Below are 17,289 nucleotides of genomic sequence, written 5' to 3'. Positions count from 1 at the left end.
AAGTGTCAGAAGTTGGAGCTGCATTGCCTGGGGTGAATCCCAGCTTTATCGTTTACTAACTGAGTGACCTGGGTAAATTGTTTAAGTCTTTTGTATCTCAGTTTCCTTATCTGTAAAATGGAGATAACTCTAGTACTACTTTATAGGATTGTTATGTGGGTTGCATCAGCTAATATAGTAGCAACACTTACAACACTATATGTGCTATATGAATATTTGTTAATATTGTTATTTTTCTCACTTCAAATGATCTCTTCTTTTTGTCAGCCCTCATGCTCCAAATCATTTGATTACCCTTTGGTTGCCAGTCTTCTCCACTCCCCTTGGCCAAGGCTTTTTAAAAATCCTGACTTCTGTCTGATTTTTACACTTTATCAGTTATTGCTACATAAAAAATAATCCCAAATTCAGCGCTTAAAACAACAAACACTTATTATCTCACATAGTTTCTAAGTGTCAAGAATTAGGGAACAGCCTGGCTGGAGGGTTCTAGATTAGGGTCTTTCATAAAACAAACTGTTGGCCAGAGAAGCAGTCATCCAAAGGCTTGACTGGGGCTGGAGGACCTGCTTCCAATATGTTCCTCACAAGGCTGTTTGCAGAAGGCCTCAGCAACATGGCCTCTCTACCAGACAGGTTGAGTATCTTCAAGATATTGTATCTGGCTTCCCTCAGATTGTATCTGCTCTCCCTCTTGGATTACTTGGGAGAAGCGATCCAAGAGGGAGAGCAAGGCAGAATCTATAATGCCTTTATAACCTAGCATTGGAAGTGACACACCATCACTCATGCTGTACCCATTGGTTTCACAGACCAAGTGTGACACAGTGTGGGAAGGGATTACACATGGGCATGAATACCAGGAGGCAGAATTCAATGGGGACCATCTTGGAAGTTGGGTACCACATGTGTTTAACTTGTTCCATTTCCTTTCTTCCTCCCTCCCTCCCTCCCTTCCTTCCTTTTTTTGAAACAAGGTCTCACTCTGTTGCCTGAGCTGGAGTGCAGTGATGTGATTTTAGCTCACTGCAACCTCGACCTCCTGGGCTCAGGTGATCCTCCTGCCTCAGGCCCCTGAATAGCTGGGGCCACAGGTGTGCATCACCATACCTGGCTAATTTTTATATCTTTTGTAGAGATGAGGTTTCCCCATGCTGCCCAGGATGGTCTCAGACTCTTGGGCACAAGCAATCTGTCTGCCTTGGCCTCCCAAAGTGCTAGGATTACAGGCGTAAGCCACTGTGCCTAGCCCCGTTACATTTCCTTATGACACGTTTTAACTGCTCTCTCATAGTGGGTGCTAACGTGCTATCTGCACAACCAATCCCTATGAAAGCAGACGTAGCATGATATAGCAGAACATGTGGCAGAATGTACAGGTTTTGGAGCTAGAGAGAACTAGGTTTGAATTCCCACTCTACCACTTACAAGCTCTATGGCCATGGGCAGTGAACTAGTCTCTCTAATTCTCATTCTCAAGCCTGTTTTTTCTTTTTGAGACAGAGGATGGAGTCTTGCTCTGTCACCAGGCTGGAGTACAGTGGCACAATCTCAGCTCACTGCAACCTCTGTCTCCTGGTTTCAAGCAATTCTCCTGCCTCGGCCACTTGAGTAGCTGAGACTACAGGTGCACGCCACCACACCCAGCTAATTTTTGGATTTTTAGTAGAGACACGGTTTCACCATGTTGGCCAGGATGGTCTCAATCTCTTGACCTTATGATCTGCCCACCTTGGCCTCCTAGAGTGCTGGGATTACAGACATGAGCCACTGTACCCGGCTGATGCCCTCATCTTAAAATGAGAACAACCACTACCTTGCATGATTGGGAGGATTAGCAGTGATTACAGGGCCCAGAGTGCTGACTGGCACAAGGAAATGTTAAATCTATGATAGATATGATTATTAGTGTCACGTGGTAAATAGCTAATGGTTTCTCAATTTCATATAATCAATTGTTAGGCTCATTTAAAATGAGTAAGGGATTTGGTTTTTTTTTGTTTTTTGTTTTTTTGTGAGGCAGAGTCTCGCTCTGTCACCCAGGCTGGAGTGCAGTGGTATGATCATGGGTCATTGCAGCCTCCACCTCCCAGGCTAAAGTGATCTTCCCACCTCAGCCTCTTGAGTTGCTTGGACTACAGGCATGTGCCACCATATCTGGCTAATTTCTCATATTTTGTAGAGATGGGGGATCTCATTATGTTGTTCAGGCTGGTCTTGAACATTGGCCTCAAGCGATCCTCTTGCCTCAGCCTCCCAAAGTGCTGGGATTACAGGTGTAAGTCACCGCATCTGACTCTAAAGGATCTTAAGGAGTAATTGAATTAAGAAATTTCAGGCTCCATGGTGGGCTGGGTTAAAGAAACTTTAAAAAATAGATGTGTGTTTGTGTGTGTGTCTGTGTTTGTGTGTGTGTGTGTGTGAGGGGGACCTTTCACCTTCACATAAACCATGCACATAGTTTGCTTCTTTAATCTGAAAAATTGCCCCCTTACAGGCCTTCACAGGTCAATGTGTTTTAGCCAGAAAAAGGTTGAGGGATAAGCTCGCAACAGGGCTATGCCGGACTCATTCCTGAATGGCTCATGGTGGTGAAAATGTTCATTATGTTGATCTCTCAGCTAACATTTTCAGATTTTATTAGGTTCCTTTTCTTAAATTCCTGCACTGTGTTAAACGTGTCACTTGACCTTCTGTCGTTTAACCACACAACGAGCCTTTGAGGTAGGTGCCATTATTGTTCACACTTTGAAGAGAGGAAACTGAGCTTTGGAGACATTAAGAAACTTACTAAAGGTGACACAGCTGATCGTGTCACTTGCATAAAACACCAGGTGTAGATGCTTAAAATTCCTCTGAAATGTAGCAGTAAATTGAAGAGTAGAACCGATGCCAATATTTATAGTACTAGGGTCCTTTCCTGTCTGACCAGAATAGTTTCTGAGTAAGGTCACTTTCAGATGTTTCAAAAATGCCTCTCTTGTAGAATCTAAATGTCTGCTCAGAATTCCCCACCCTTTTCTTTTTTGTTTCCTGAAGTGGCTTCAGCAACTTCCACTTAGGTGGTTTCATACACAATTTGGAAATAACATCGACAGAACTAAGTGACTTGGGATTTGTAAAAGTTATTCTCTTGACAGAATGCTCAGCATATTTGAAATGCACAGCCCTGGCAAGTATTTAATACATTTAGAACATTATGGAGTCAGAACTTAAACCAGCCCTGTGACACTGCAAGGCTATGTTGTTTCTCGCAGGTTGTTGGCAACATCTGCCAGGGTCTGGCATGATAGAACCATGTCCCCATTCTGTGTAATAATTTTTCCCTCTCTCCCAGGCCCCATGCTTTCCTCCTCCTCCTACCCAAACCCTGACCCTCATGAGATATAGAATAAATGGAAATAAACACAGCTGGGCTGAAGCTTGAAAATCAATTGCCAGGGATGTGTCACTCTAGTTTTTACTAGTTGCTAGCCTATTTATTTCTCGATTTTTTGATTGATAAAATAGCACCCTTTGTGATTCATTTGCTCTGAGTGTAAGTACATAGCTAAACAGAGACCCTAAAACAAAACAGCTCCAAAAGAGGACTAGCATATTTGAAAAGTGCAATCACCAGCTCAGCAGGCACATTCAATTTGGGTGAGCTTGTGAATATTCTACTCAGCTCCATCAGAGAGGCAGAGAATTTTCTCCTTTTACATGGAGTCATGTTGATTCTAACCTTCTATTCTCATCAAAGCAGAGAAGGGCACTTTTATACCCTCCTCTTCCTGCTTATTCCACCAAATACTACATGATGTAAAAACAAAGCCCTCTGGGACTGAGATTTGGTAGTATGCCGTGCATTTTAAGATATTTGAGTAGATACATAAATATGGAATGGATGTGCCTTGGAATGAACATGTAGGATTTCCAAGCCAGCATCTCACTTCTTAGGAGGTCTTCTCAGTTTCCTCTTTCACGAGGTGACTCAGCAGGAGTCAGCCACAGGTCTGCAAAGAAAAGGAAGGAGACAGATGATCAGAGACTAATAAGGGTAGACTGCAGACTTGCAGGAGAGCTGTTTTGCTGCTCTGTCTCTCACTTCCTAGTGCTCAGTACTGTGCACGTTGGGGTTTCTCCCGCTTGCAGGTAGCTGTGACAGTTTAGCTTTGTGTTTGAGCTAGGGGATTACTGATGCTGAGTTGTTCCTAAGAGGCATTTGCAATTATGGCAACTTGCAGAAAAATAACTGGGGTGGCTCTACCTCTCCACCTTTCCAGAAATTTCAGTTGACCTTAGCATTTCTCATTTCATGCGAGAAGAGGCATGATTTATGGATCCTGCTTGGTTTCAGAATGCAGCTTAAAGGAATGAATACATTACTAACAGGAGTTGTGAGTGCCACATTACCTATTTTTAGACAGGCAAATCTTAATTGGAAACATAACACGTAGAAGGTAGAGGAAGGATGGAAGGGAAGGTTATGCTTTCTTAACAGGGAAAAAACTTAACTAGGGGGTTGCAAGTTTTTCTTTTTAATGATGTTTTCCCCATCAATTTCATTGGCAGATGGTCACCTTGATGAATTGTAGGCTCTACTGTGATGTGAAACCAAGCTTTAATTTTTTCCCTTTCTCTGCCCTTTTGAGAAGAGGCACCTTAGAAGGCAAATATGTTTTCTCCCTGACTGAGCTAATTTTACCCCATTCCATTATCTTCCATTGATTTGCTTTCCCAGGTTTTGAATGAAGCTGAGATATATGTGGCCATTTGGGTACTTTGTGACTCCTGCATAAACACCAGTTGTTGATGCTTTAATTTCTCTGAAATGAAGCGGTAAATTGAAAAGTAGAACAAAACCAAATATTTGTGGTATTGGGGTCATTTCCCAGATGAGTAGGATGGTTTCTGAGGAAGGTCATATTAGGGAGTTTTAGAGTGCTTCTCTTGTGGAATCCAAATAGCTTTCTCTACCCAAGGGTCCGCATCTTTTCTTTTTTTAAAAAAATCTGCTTATCAACTTCCATTTGGCATAGGTGGTAGGTATTACACAGGATGAAAACAAGACCAACAGAATTAAGTGACTTGGGTTTTTAAAAAGTTATCCTTCTCTTTACAGAAGTCTCAGCATAGTTGAAAGGCACAGTTCTTACACATATTTAAAAGACTTCAGGCTTTATGGGAGAATCATTTTCATGCCAAATGTTTCTCTCTACCTGTAGCGGAGCTCAATGGCTGAAAGAAAGGGAGCCCGAGAATTGCAAAGAAAGACAAAAGGGAAAATTGATTTGGAAAAGGTTTCTCTCCTTTTTGCTTTTTGGGCTTGGTGGGTTTTTTAGATGTGCGTGAATGCCTCAGTAGGATATTGTCTGATTATAGCATGGCTCCCACAGCAGTGAAAAACATTAACGCAGTATGATCCTGTATCACTTACTGACAAGGACAACAGTTACACCAAATTTTAATGTGTTTCACAGGGAAAGGGGTAGGAGTATTTTTACTTTAAAATGATTTTCATGAACGTGAAGGATTCGAATTACTTCCACAAGTCCTGCCTGAGAGGTGGTGGATTTAAATGGAACAGTGCTGTTTTGTCATCTCCAGACCTGTTCCCAACCCTGCAGGGAAGTGATGAAATTTTATTCATTTTTATGCACCTGGAGGAAGAGGATCAACTATATTGAGTACCTATTAGGCTCTAGGCACTGGCCAGGATTTTTTACAGATGACCTCTCCTTTGATTCTCACGATGCCAAAAGTCTTATTTCCCTCAGTTTCAAATGAGGAAACGGAGGCCAAACCTTTTGTACTGAGGTGTATTGGTCAAGAGTGGGGTCTCTAGAGGTAGTCTTCTTACATCTGAGTCCCCACTATTCTACTTACTAGCTGTTTGATCTTGGACAGATTATTACATTTGTAAGCGTCAGTTTCCTCAACAGTAAAGTGAGGCCATGAATAGTCATTTAGTCACTCTGTAAGCATTTATGACATAATCCATGTGATGAACTATTATAGTATCATTATTGTTACAGTGAAATGGGTGGGTAAATGAATGAACACTATTATTAATTTGCACTGGGCCATGAGCTCTAGGATAACTATACTTCTTCATCTACCACTCTTCAAAAGATCAGGGCCTAGTAGCTAGCAGTGTTCTGTTTCTTTCAAACAAGGTGTAAGATGTATGTGATTAAATTTTCAGCTCTTAGAGACTCTACCTCTGTGACTCTTCATTCTCGTGGCCCAAGACTGTTAGTTGCTATTGGTGACTGGGAATTTTAGCTCTTTTCTGTATCAAGTTCTTTGAGCTCAAGCTCCTTGTGTATGGTGAGCATGCACACATTGATGGATGTTAGATCCATTGTTGTTGCTGTTGATATTTAATTTCATGATAGTTTTTGCAGATGAAAATCACTTCTCTAGAATATGAAGAGGGCTTTCTGCAAGGTGAGAAAATGGCGGGAAGCCCTATCCTGTGGTGCACAGGACAAATAAAAACAAATAATTTCTGCGAGTTAAATCTTTGTTCTCCCTGAGGCTCCCTAGGTGCAGTAGTTTATTTTCATTATGTCTCTTGTAAAGGCAGCACCAATATTAACAATGTGAACAAAACAAACTAACGTTTTTGTTTGCTCCCATCCATAAGTTCCTTAGGGCCCGTAGACTCATTTACGAAAATTCATGTGTGCAAAACTCATTTGCAAAAGCAAATAAAATATGTGATCACAAATGCTCTTTACCTGACTGGCCTAGGGGACTAGCTGAAAGTGCGTTTGCAGCTTTATGCTTAATCTCTGGTGTGGCTTAGCCGTCATGGGGCTCCTAATCTCCTCTGCAACTAAGTCCCCGTCAAGTCACATATGTCAGATGACTTGAATGTTTTGAAATTTAGGCATAACTTAGAGGGTTGTTAAGTTGCTGTATTGATTTGTGAGTTTCTGTTTGTAAATCATATTATTAAATCATTGTGCTCTGTAGCCTTGAAAATGTTTTTAAAGCTCATTCATTACAATGTCCAGCCAAGGAATCATCTCTGTACTTAGTTAAGTTTGGACTTTTCTGTCCCTTTGGGTTTACATATGCTACTCTCTTTCCTGGTAAAAATTTTGGCTACAAGTGTGACTGAGTGATGATGTCTAGACAAGAGTCAGGAAAACTGAATTGAGAAAATTAAAAAAAAGAAACCCTTATATGTAAAGTAAATAGTGCATAGGAATAATTGGAAGCTGCCAGAGTTTATTAAAATCCTGAATCTTTGCTTTTTGCAAAGCAATTGAAATATATGAGGCAAAACAAATACATATCTGCCAGACTGTCTGATGCATAATTATTTTTTTCCCAACATTTAAGCTTGTGTTTTGCTTTAGACTGACTGATTGATTTACTCACTGAACAAATATTACTATTTTATTTTGTTTTTGTTTTTGAGACACAGTCTCTGTTGCCCAGGCTGAGGTGCAGTGATGCAAACTCAAGCTCACTGCAAACTCCACCTCCTGGGTTCAAGTGATTCTCCTGCCTCAGCCTCCCCAGTAGCTGGAATTACAGGCACACGCTACCATTGCCTGGCTAATTTTTGTTTTTTAGTAGAGACAGTGTTTGACCATGTTGGCCAGGCTTGTCTTGAACCTCTGACCTCAAGTGATCCACCCACCTCGGCCTCCCAGAGTGCCGGGATTACAGGTGTAAGCCATCATGCCTGGCCAACAAATATTATTTGTTGAACACCTCTGCATTCCAGCCTCCACCCTGGGTAGCAGGGATATAAAAATGAACAAAGCAACAAAAAACTCTGCCTTCAAGAAGTGTATATTTTAATAGGGAGACACAGTTAGCAGAGTAATATTTTGAATATTTTATTTTTTGTTTTTTTACCCCTGGGCATTACTGATATTTTATCATAAATTTATTGCATATCCTTTGTGGTCTGAATTCTGAAGTATAATTTTATCAAATGCAGGACTCTCAGACTTCTTATGAATTCCTGGAAGATATGAAATATGTATATATACATATTATACACACATATATACATGTATAATATCTATGTGTATATATATATTTTCTGGCAATATTTTCCCATGCTTAGAGGCATAAGTGACCTTCTTGAATACTCATTGACTATTTGGCTGTACTCTATAGACACCTGGATGCAGGTGATACTCTTTCATGAAGGTGGTACCAATGAATATAGTACTAGGTAACATTATGGTGACTGGCTAAAAGTGAGAGTCATCAATTACTGATAGAAATTTCTACACACCTGATGTGTCACCTCAGTTGTGGGAAGTGCAAAAAATGCTTCATAACAATTAATAATAAATTTTGTGATAATGAATTCTCTTTTTTTAAACTTTGACTATAGGTTTGAAGGTTTGTTACATAGGTAAACATGTGTTACGGGGTTTTGTTGTACACATTATTTCATCACCCAGGTGTTAAGCCTAGTACCCAATACTTACCTTTTCTGCTCCTTTTTCTCCTCCCACCCTCCACTCTACAGGAGACCCCAGTGTCTATGGTTTTCTTCTTTGTGTTATAAGTTCTTATAATTTAGCTCCCACTTATAAGTGAGAACATGCGGTATTTGGTTTTCTGTTCCTGTGTTAGTTTGCTAAGGATAAGAGCCTCCAGCTACATCCATTTTCCCACAAAAGACATTATCTCATTTTTTATGGCTGCAAAATATTTCATTGTGTATATGTACCACCTTTTCCTCATCCAATATGTCACTGATGGCCATTTAAGTTCAATGTCTTTGCTATTGTAAATAGTGCTATAGTGAAGTTTTGGATGCATGTGTCTTGTTGATAGAATGATTTATATTCCTCTGGGTATATACCCAGTAATGGGATTGCTAGGTTGAGTGGTAATTCTGCTTTTAGCTCTTTGAGGAATGGCCATATTGTTTTCCACAATGATTGAACTAATTTACACTTCCACCAACAGTGTATAAGTGTTCCCTTTTCTCCATAACCTTGCCAGCATCTGTTATGTTTTGACTTTCTAGTAATAGCCATTTTTACTGGTGTGAGATAGTATCTCAGTGTGGTTTTGATTTGCATCTCTCTAATAATCAGTGATGTTGAGCTTTTTTTTTATATGATTATTGGCCGCCTGTATGTCTTCTTTTGAAACATTTCTGTTCAAGTTCTTTGCTTACTTTTTAATGAGGTTGTTTTTCTCTTGTGTTAGAAACCACAATTACTTTTGTACCAATTTAATACATTTGTTTATGTTTCTTATAGTTGCTGGATATTAGCCCTTTGTACCAATTTAATACCTTTGTTTAAATTTCTTATAGATACCGGATATTAGAACTTTGTCAGATGCATAGTTTGCAAATATTTTCTCCTATTCTGTAGGTTGTCCATTTGCTCTGTTGGTAGTTCCTTTTGCTGCACAGAAGCTCTTAAGTTTAATTAGATCCCACTTGCCAATTTTTGCATTTGTTGCAATTGCTTTTGGTGTCTTTGTCATAAAAATCTTTGTCTGTTCCTGTGTCCAAGATGGAACTGCCTAGGTTATCTTCCAGGGTTTTCATAGTGTTGGGTTTTACATTTAGGTGTTTAATGCATCTTGAGTGATGAATTCCTCAAAAAAGTTACATTAGAGAAAACTCAAGGTTATTTAAAAAATAATGTTAGAATAATGTCAACCTCACTCTTCTATATTCTTAGATACTTTCTTGAATAGGAATAAAAGGGGATAAATTACAAATAGCTCTCTGGAAATTATGCAAAATTCATGGTATATTTATTGAGGAGTGCAACAAAGGCATCTCATAAATAAAGAAGGAACAAGAGACTGCCAGCCTTGGTGTTCCCATAATATTTCTCCAAAGGCTCTAAATATTTTTTTTTAAAGGATTCTGTGGTTTTATTGATTTAACATCATAAACTACATTTTAGAAATTAAGGTATAATTTACATACAGTAAAATTATATATATGTTTTTATTATACTTTAAGGTATAATTTACATACGGTAAAATTATATATATGTTTTTATTATACTTTAAGGTATAATTTACATACAGTAAAATTATATATATGTTTTTATTATACTTTAAGGTATAATTTACATACAGTAAAATTATATATATGTTTTTATTATACTTTAAGTTCTGGGATACTGAGGAGCTGCTAATTGCTAATGAGTTGCAGAGTTGATGCATTTAATCTCTTCTTATTGTTTTCTGCAATTCCTAGGTAGAAATGTCAATCAAGACAGAAACACAGAGGGTGGGGAAGGAAAGAAAAGATGAGAGGGACAGTCTGTTCCAGGCAGATAAACATCTCTTGAATAAGTGAGGCATCTCCTGCCTTAAGGAACACGTAATGAAATAACATAGTAAATGAGTTCATTCTCAACTGTTTCTATGAGATTCACCCATTCCCTTGCCCAATTCTCTGTTACCTTCTGGTCTGTTTGGTCTTTGCCACTGAGAAAATCTGGGTGTTTTCAAAGAACACAATTAATATTGTGTTTCAGACAGTCTTGCCATCTTGATGTAAATACTATTAATTGCAGCCTGTCACATCTTCCTCCAATGAATACGTGAATTGGTTCCACACACTGAAGTTCCTCTAAAGATAACACAAGCTGAGAAACTGCATCTCATATCAGGAATTCCAGCAGCAAGGACTCCAGGAGGCAGCCGGGATATAGCATCACAATCGAGTATTTTCCAATTCCCCTAATTAAAAAAAATGTGTAAGAAAAATAGCTTGCTGTTGGACCTGCTGGAGGATAAGATGAAACAATAGCTAAATAAAATGAAAGCATTGTTGCTTATTCATCTGGTTGTAGAGAGAACTTCCACAATTTCAGTCTCAGTGGGGTTTATGTCCCTGGATTTCTAAGTAAAAAATGTGTTTGTTAAACGACTTTGCTCTAACAAGCTCAGGACTCACACAGAATAAGTATATCTGTACCTGCCCTCAATTAGATTTGCCTATGCACTTTCTACTCCTGCCTCTCTGCAGACACAAGGCTATTTTATCAGAATCATCTCCCTGTCTCTAGGAAAAGTGGGGTTTAACCACACAGGCAGACAGATACCTCCTACAGGCTTCAATATTTTCAAAGAAAGTTCTTAGTCATCTCTGAGTAACATAATCCACCAGGGAATTTTCCCTATTTTCAAGTCGACATCCCCATGGTGACCATTTTAGCCTCTTTCTAGTACTGTCCTCACTGAACACTGGTTCTGTATCAATGCTTGTAAAATCTTAGATTGCCATTCTTTGACAAGAGGGCAGAATCTGCAGGGAATGTAAACTACTAAAAGTCCCATTAGTCTTTTTTCCAGCAAGTTAAGAACCTGTGAATTATAATTTTGGTGGTTATTGAGAAGGCTGTAATCCCAACTAATTCCATGTAAATGAAGGAGAGTCTCTAGATATCCAATTATAATATTTACATATAATTAGTTTGTTGAGGAATATTATCTTGTAGGGGTTTATAGCAACATCAAATAGTTTTATTTTTCCCACTCTTTACTTTCAACTGTATTGGGTTGAATCCTACTTTCCTGCTGGGAAGCAAGTTCCTTAGCAACATCTAATTATCTGTCATTTTCAATTACTAGTATAGTCTCATTTGGGTATTTAAGACCTGGTCTTGTTCATTTAAAAAATATTAATCTCAAACTTGATTCAAAGTATATTCTCCCTCCTCCACAGTTATTTGGATGAATGTGTGTGGATGTGTGTGTGTGTTTTGGGGGCTTCTCTGGTTCTGAGACATTTTCCTTCTATTCTCTAGGATCTAGTTCTTCTAGAGTTGGAGGCTTCGAGGAGGGAGGGAGGAGGCTGAGGCCCTTTTACATGCTTGCTGGAATGTCAGTGGTGAGCAGGTCTCAGGTCATGCTCACCCTGGTTCTGACAAATCCTTTTTGATAGAGTGTTCTCCGCTGAAATGGTGTTATGCATAGTTGGCTTGGGGAAGACCATTCCCTCACCACCACTGCTGCAGAAATGTGCTCTGCTTCCCTTGGCCTTGTCAGTGACATGCCATAGCTGGGGCAGCCCTCAGAGCTTCTCTATGGCAGTGATGGGGACCACTGTGGTGTCTTCTTCCTCCTGAGAACTGAGCAGAACTGGATGGCATGGGACTTTTCCATCTTTCTCACAGGCATACCACACTGAGTCCCACATAAATGTCTAGATTTTGCTGGGCATTAGGCTTCATGTTCACATGAACCTCAAATTTCAGAGGACATATGTCCAGGCTTCCCATGGTACATTGTCCTCCCAGGCCTCCAGACACTCTCCCAGACTTGGTCCCCTGCTCTGCAGTGGTGGCAGCACTTGGGGGCCTGGATCCTGCTGCCCAGTAAGGGTCTATTTGGGAAAGAAAGTGCCCTATTCCACTTCTCTCAGGTGCTCTATCAGGGAGCAGCCTGCTGTCTTGACTTAGAGAGGAGGAAAGAAACTTCCCTTTTCCTCAAACTGTGCCCTCCTCACTATGCTGAGCATCTTTTATTCCCTAGTAGGCTGGTGGATGAGGTCTGGGGAGGGTGTGGTACAGGTGGTACAGGAGGAGTTTGCTGGTTGTAGGGCCATTTGTGCTGCCTCTCACCAAGTCCTGTAAAGAGATGGTTGGCTTCAGCTGCTGGGGGATTTCTCTAGAATGTGGAGTCCTTACATAACTTTAGTTTTGGACCAGAGCAGAGTTGTAGGATGCTGGAATATGACTTCTGTTATATATATATTACAACACGTGCCCACAGAAAGATGCATAAGCATATGCAAGTATATATCAAACGCTCTGAAAAGACCAGGACACCCCTCTGGCTCCCTTCTCATACATGATTTGCAAAAATTTAAAGAAATACAACACATTCTGATTTTCCCCATGACTATGATTTTTTCCCCCGAATGTCAAATTTCAAAGTTCTAAAAAAATGTGAGTGCCCTGCATTCCTGGTGCCCCAAACACATGTTTATTTTGCTGGGGAGCCTGGTAAAACCTCACAGTCTTACTGAGAAGTTTAAATGAGTGAATGAATATGAAAGTAGTCTTTGTTTTCTACAAATATATCCTAGTATCATGATTACATATAATTGTATATGACATTTTCTACATATGAATACACACAGCTGTAAACCTTATTTTAGATAGGTATGTGAAAAATAAGTTGGGGTGTGAAAAATCAATTTTACTCCATCAGTCTGGAGTAAAGTTTTTTATTTAATTTGTGTATAGTAATTTGTTAAGACTACAGCCAGTCTTTTGCTAGACTGACTAGGTTTAAGCCTGAATCCATGATTTTAGACAAGCAGCTTAATTTCTCTGAGCCTCACTTTCCTCATTCATAAAATGGAGATAGTAATAGTACCTACTTCATGAAATTGTGAGAATCAAATGGGTCAATTCATATGAAAACACTTAACCTTAAACATATGCCTGGCACATAGAAAACTCTCAAATATCAGCTGTTACTGTATGCTTGTGTTAACTACATAGAAAAATGGGAACTTTCTTACTTTTTCTGTATTTTGGATATTTTCAATAGAAATGAAGTAGATAAAACTAGTATTTGCTTTGTGATAAAACTGATTTTTAATTATTTACCTTGAAGAGTTACCTGGGGTGTGGGGTTAGAGTGGTGTGAGAAATCGTGAGAAATCTGTTGATATGACTGGAGGCAGACTTAACTTGGGTTTAAGGCAGCAGTACATTGCACCAGTTGTTAACTCAAAGAGCAGGCCAAGTTATCCAGGACAGACAAACAGAACAGTTGACAGTATACATGACCACCCATGTCCCAAGTCTGCAACACTGGAAGTTCATTATTAAGTAACAGACCCGTGTAACTCTTTCTTCCTATCCTAATTCACACTTGAACTCTTTCTGCCTTTTGAATATTCAGTTTCCCTCTGAAATGCTGCATATTTGCAGGTTAATATTGAAGGGAAAAGTTGACCTAACCATTCTTCTCAAATGGTTTCTCAATATTTCCTTTATTGTCTCAGCCTCATTGCTTTCCTACCTTCTGATCATGCACAGCCCTGATTAGCTTTATTGGCTTCCCCAACTCAAATCGATTTAGTTGAATTTTCTGGAACCAGAGGCAGACCATTTATACACTTATTCCCTTGCATCTTTTCTATTTTTGTCTTTTCATTTCAAACTTTCTTTCTAAATTCATCACAGGTATGAGGTCTTAGAAGTCTTGATCTTCCCAGCAAATATTTTCCAGGTTGTAATTTTTTATTTGTTATCAACAGCCAAATTTAAACAAGGCTAATGTTGCTCTAATTTGGTTTGTGAAAGCCCTAGTCTTGATATTTAGAGAAAGCAAATGAGAATTTCTGTTTTTTACTTCAGTATGTGTTATTCCCTCATCCCTCATGTACTGCAATTAATTTTTTTAAACAAAAATAATTTGGGGGCAGGAGAAACTCCGTTTGAATCTGAACTTTAAACAAAGTATTTTGGTAAGAACACTGAAATATGTGGAGGGCTGGGGAGGAGGAAGGCAGCTAGGGGATCTGTTGATAGCGTATTCTTGTTATTATCCTCTGTCTCCTTTTTCTCTACCTCCGGGGTGCTCCTGAATGATCCCAGCTCATTGAAGATGCCCCCCACCTGAGCTGCAGCAACCCTGAGTGACAGTTGCTATCTCTGCATGGGTTCCTGTGGTGACCACCTGCTATAGGCTGGATTTGTAGATTGCAGGGGCACAACTCCTAGTTCTATGTGTATATGTTTGGACTTCCATATGTTGTACATGTATATTTGCTAATTGCAGAGGCAGAATTTCTGATGCATGGCCAGGGTGGGAAGTGAGGGCGTGCTGCAGGTGGCTAAGTATGTCATGAGAGATTTTCTGAAACCCTAACTGAGTTTCAGAATAGCCATCTTAATCAGAGGCTAAATTCAGATTCGGGTCCCTCAAGCAACAGCTTACAAAAGCACATGTTTGTATTCTCCTTCTACCCATCTCTAGCTGCATCACAAGGTATGTTCCTTGCTTGTGGCTGCTGGCTGCTATTACATTAGAGCACCAGTTTTTCCTCACTTTCTTTTTGTTGGAACCTGCAGGTCCTACCTGGCCAAAAAGTCTCAGCTCAAGTTGTGCCTCCTCCAGGAAGCTCTCTCTGACCACTTCAGTCCAGCACAATGTTTCAATATTCTAGACTAGTCATCAGCACACTACTGTTTATGGGCCAAATAAAGGAAGTTTTATCAGAATACACCTACATCCATTTGTTATTGTGTATGGTTGCTTTTCAGATATGGTGGCAGAACTGAACAGTTGTGACAGAGACCGTGTGACCCACAAGCCTAAAATATTTACTTTTTGGGCATTTACAAAAAAAGTTTGCTGACCTCATCTGAGGGGCTTAATGTGTGTATCTTTCAGCATGACCTGCAATGAATGCTTCTTATTTTGTGGTTTGCAAAACTCTCACTTTTAAATTCAGCATAGTCTTGCAGTATCTCCCAGACATTTTGGACATTGAACAAATCTCAAAATTACACTTGAAGATTAGGGTGAGTCTGGGCAAGGGACAAAGAGAACCCACAAAGCAATTTGATTTTTAAGAGACAAAACATTTATTTATTACTGTTGTCAGGTGTTTGCAGAAAATGCTCCCAGAGAATAGTTTTGTACCTTAACCAGTTCCTTCTAACCCAGAATTGTTACTTGTTACTCATCTCAGTTTAAGAACATAAATCTTATCACATTTCTATAAGGATGTGTGAAGATATAACTTATTTACAAAATAATTTATATAGAAATTCAAATACACATGCACAACGTTAGAAGTTTAGTATTTGCTTTAAAAAATAATACTTAATGGGATCCTTTCAGACACTCATGTGTTCCACTTTGCCAGAGTCTGACTTACAATAGGTATTAAGGTGAGAAAATACTTAACTCAGTGATTCAAAGCTAGATTCATTTATTTTTCTTCTCTCCTGCCTAGTGGTCAGCCCATTCCCAGGGTGGAGTATACTGAAGAAGAGACTAAAACTTGGGGCATTGTATTCCGGGAGCTCTCCAAACTCTATCCCACTCATGCTTGCCGAGAGTATTTGAAAAACTTCCCTCTGCTGACTAAATACTGTGGCTACAGAGAGGACAATGTGCCTCAACTCGAAGATGTCTCCATGTTTCTGAAAGGTAAGATTTCACACAGGCCATCTCTTGTTAGTCAATATCCTCAATTGCCTTCCAAGGATACAGGCTGCAGCAATGACTCTTTTTCCAAAAAAGAAAAAAATAGTGATTTAAAAAGTTGTTGGCTTTGAGCCAACAATTACCTGTGGCCACCTGTGGGAAGCAGAGCAGGGTCCCTGGACAGGGGAGATGGACTCAGCTGTTTTTGCAGCTCAGGGGCTTGCTGAAGCCTCTTTGTGGTTGGCTGCTATAAATGGAAAGGCCCAAAGGATATTTGCAAGTTCAGTTCTGAGCTTTTTCTGATCCAGGAGCTACTATGCTGGGCTACCTGGGTATGAAATGACCTCCAAAGGTGCCTTTTTATTTGCTTTGTTAAAAATTATATACTGAATGATGAAATCTTATGGGTAATGTTGAACATTAGTGACTTTCCTCTGGAGGAAATCAGGCAACTGTCAGAAGCATTTGAACCAGAGTAACTCCATCTTGAATAGGGGCTGGGTAAAATAAGGCTGAGACCTACTGGGCTGCATTCCCAGGAGGTTAAGGTATTCTAAGTTACAGGATGAGATAGGAGTCAGCACAAGATACAGGTCATAAAGACCTTGCTGATAAAACAAGCTGCAGTCAAGAAGCCAGCCAAAACCCACAAAAACCAAGATGGCGATAAGAGTGACCTCTGGTCATCCTCACTGCTGGTTATACACTAATCATAAGGCATTTGTATGCTAAAAGACACTCCTACCAGTGCCGTGACAGTTTACAGATGCCATTGCAATGTTGGGAAGTTACCCTATATAGTCTAAAAAGGGGAGGAACCCTCAGTTCTGGGAATTGCCCACTACTCTCCCAGAAAACTCATGAAAATTCCACTCCTTGTTTAGCATATAATCAAGAAATAACCATAAAAATGGGCAACCAGCAATCCATGCCAGAGCTCTGCCAATGGAGTATTCTTTTATTCCTTTACTTTCTTAATAAGCTTGCTTTCACTTTATGAATTCACCTTGAATTCTTTGTGTGATATCCAAGAATCCTCTCTTGGGGTCTGAATTGGGACCTCTTTCTGGTAACACAGCTAGTCAATCAATCAGTCAACTGATTGATCAATACTTTATATTATAATTTGTGTGCCAGGGACTGTACTTGTTGCTAATGTTACACTAG

General features: G+C 39.6%; 1 protein-coding gene across 1 annotated transcript in view; it reads left to right on the top strand.

Annotated features, from left to right (window-relative positions):
- Positions 1–17,289, top strand: part of TPH2 (tryptophan hydroxylase 2) — a 94,858-nt gene that overhangs the window by 16,707 nt on the left and 60,862 nt on the right. Inside the window, exon 6 of the mRNA XM_012441250.2 lies at positions 15,929–16,125. Within this exon, the coding sequence (XP_012296673.2) occupies positions 15,929–16,125 (197 nt within the window). The remainder of the gene's footprint in view (positions 1–15,928; positions 16,126–17,289) is intronic.

The sequence above is a fragment of the Aotus nancymaae genome, unplaced genomic scaffold (assembly GCF_030222135.1).
Source record: "Aotus nancymaae isolate 86718 unplaced genomic scaffold, 86718_ANA_hifiasm-v0.15.2.pri h1tg000016l, whole genome shotgun sequence".
NCBI lineage: Eukaryota > Metazoa > Chordata > Mammalia > Primates > Aotidae > Aotus > Aotus nancymaae.
Note: the sequence above shows the minus strand (reverse complement) of the source record. Positions and strands in the feature narration are given on the sequence as shown.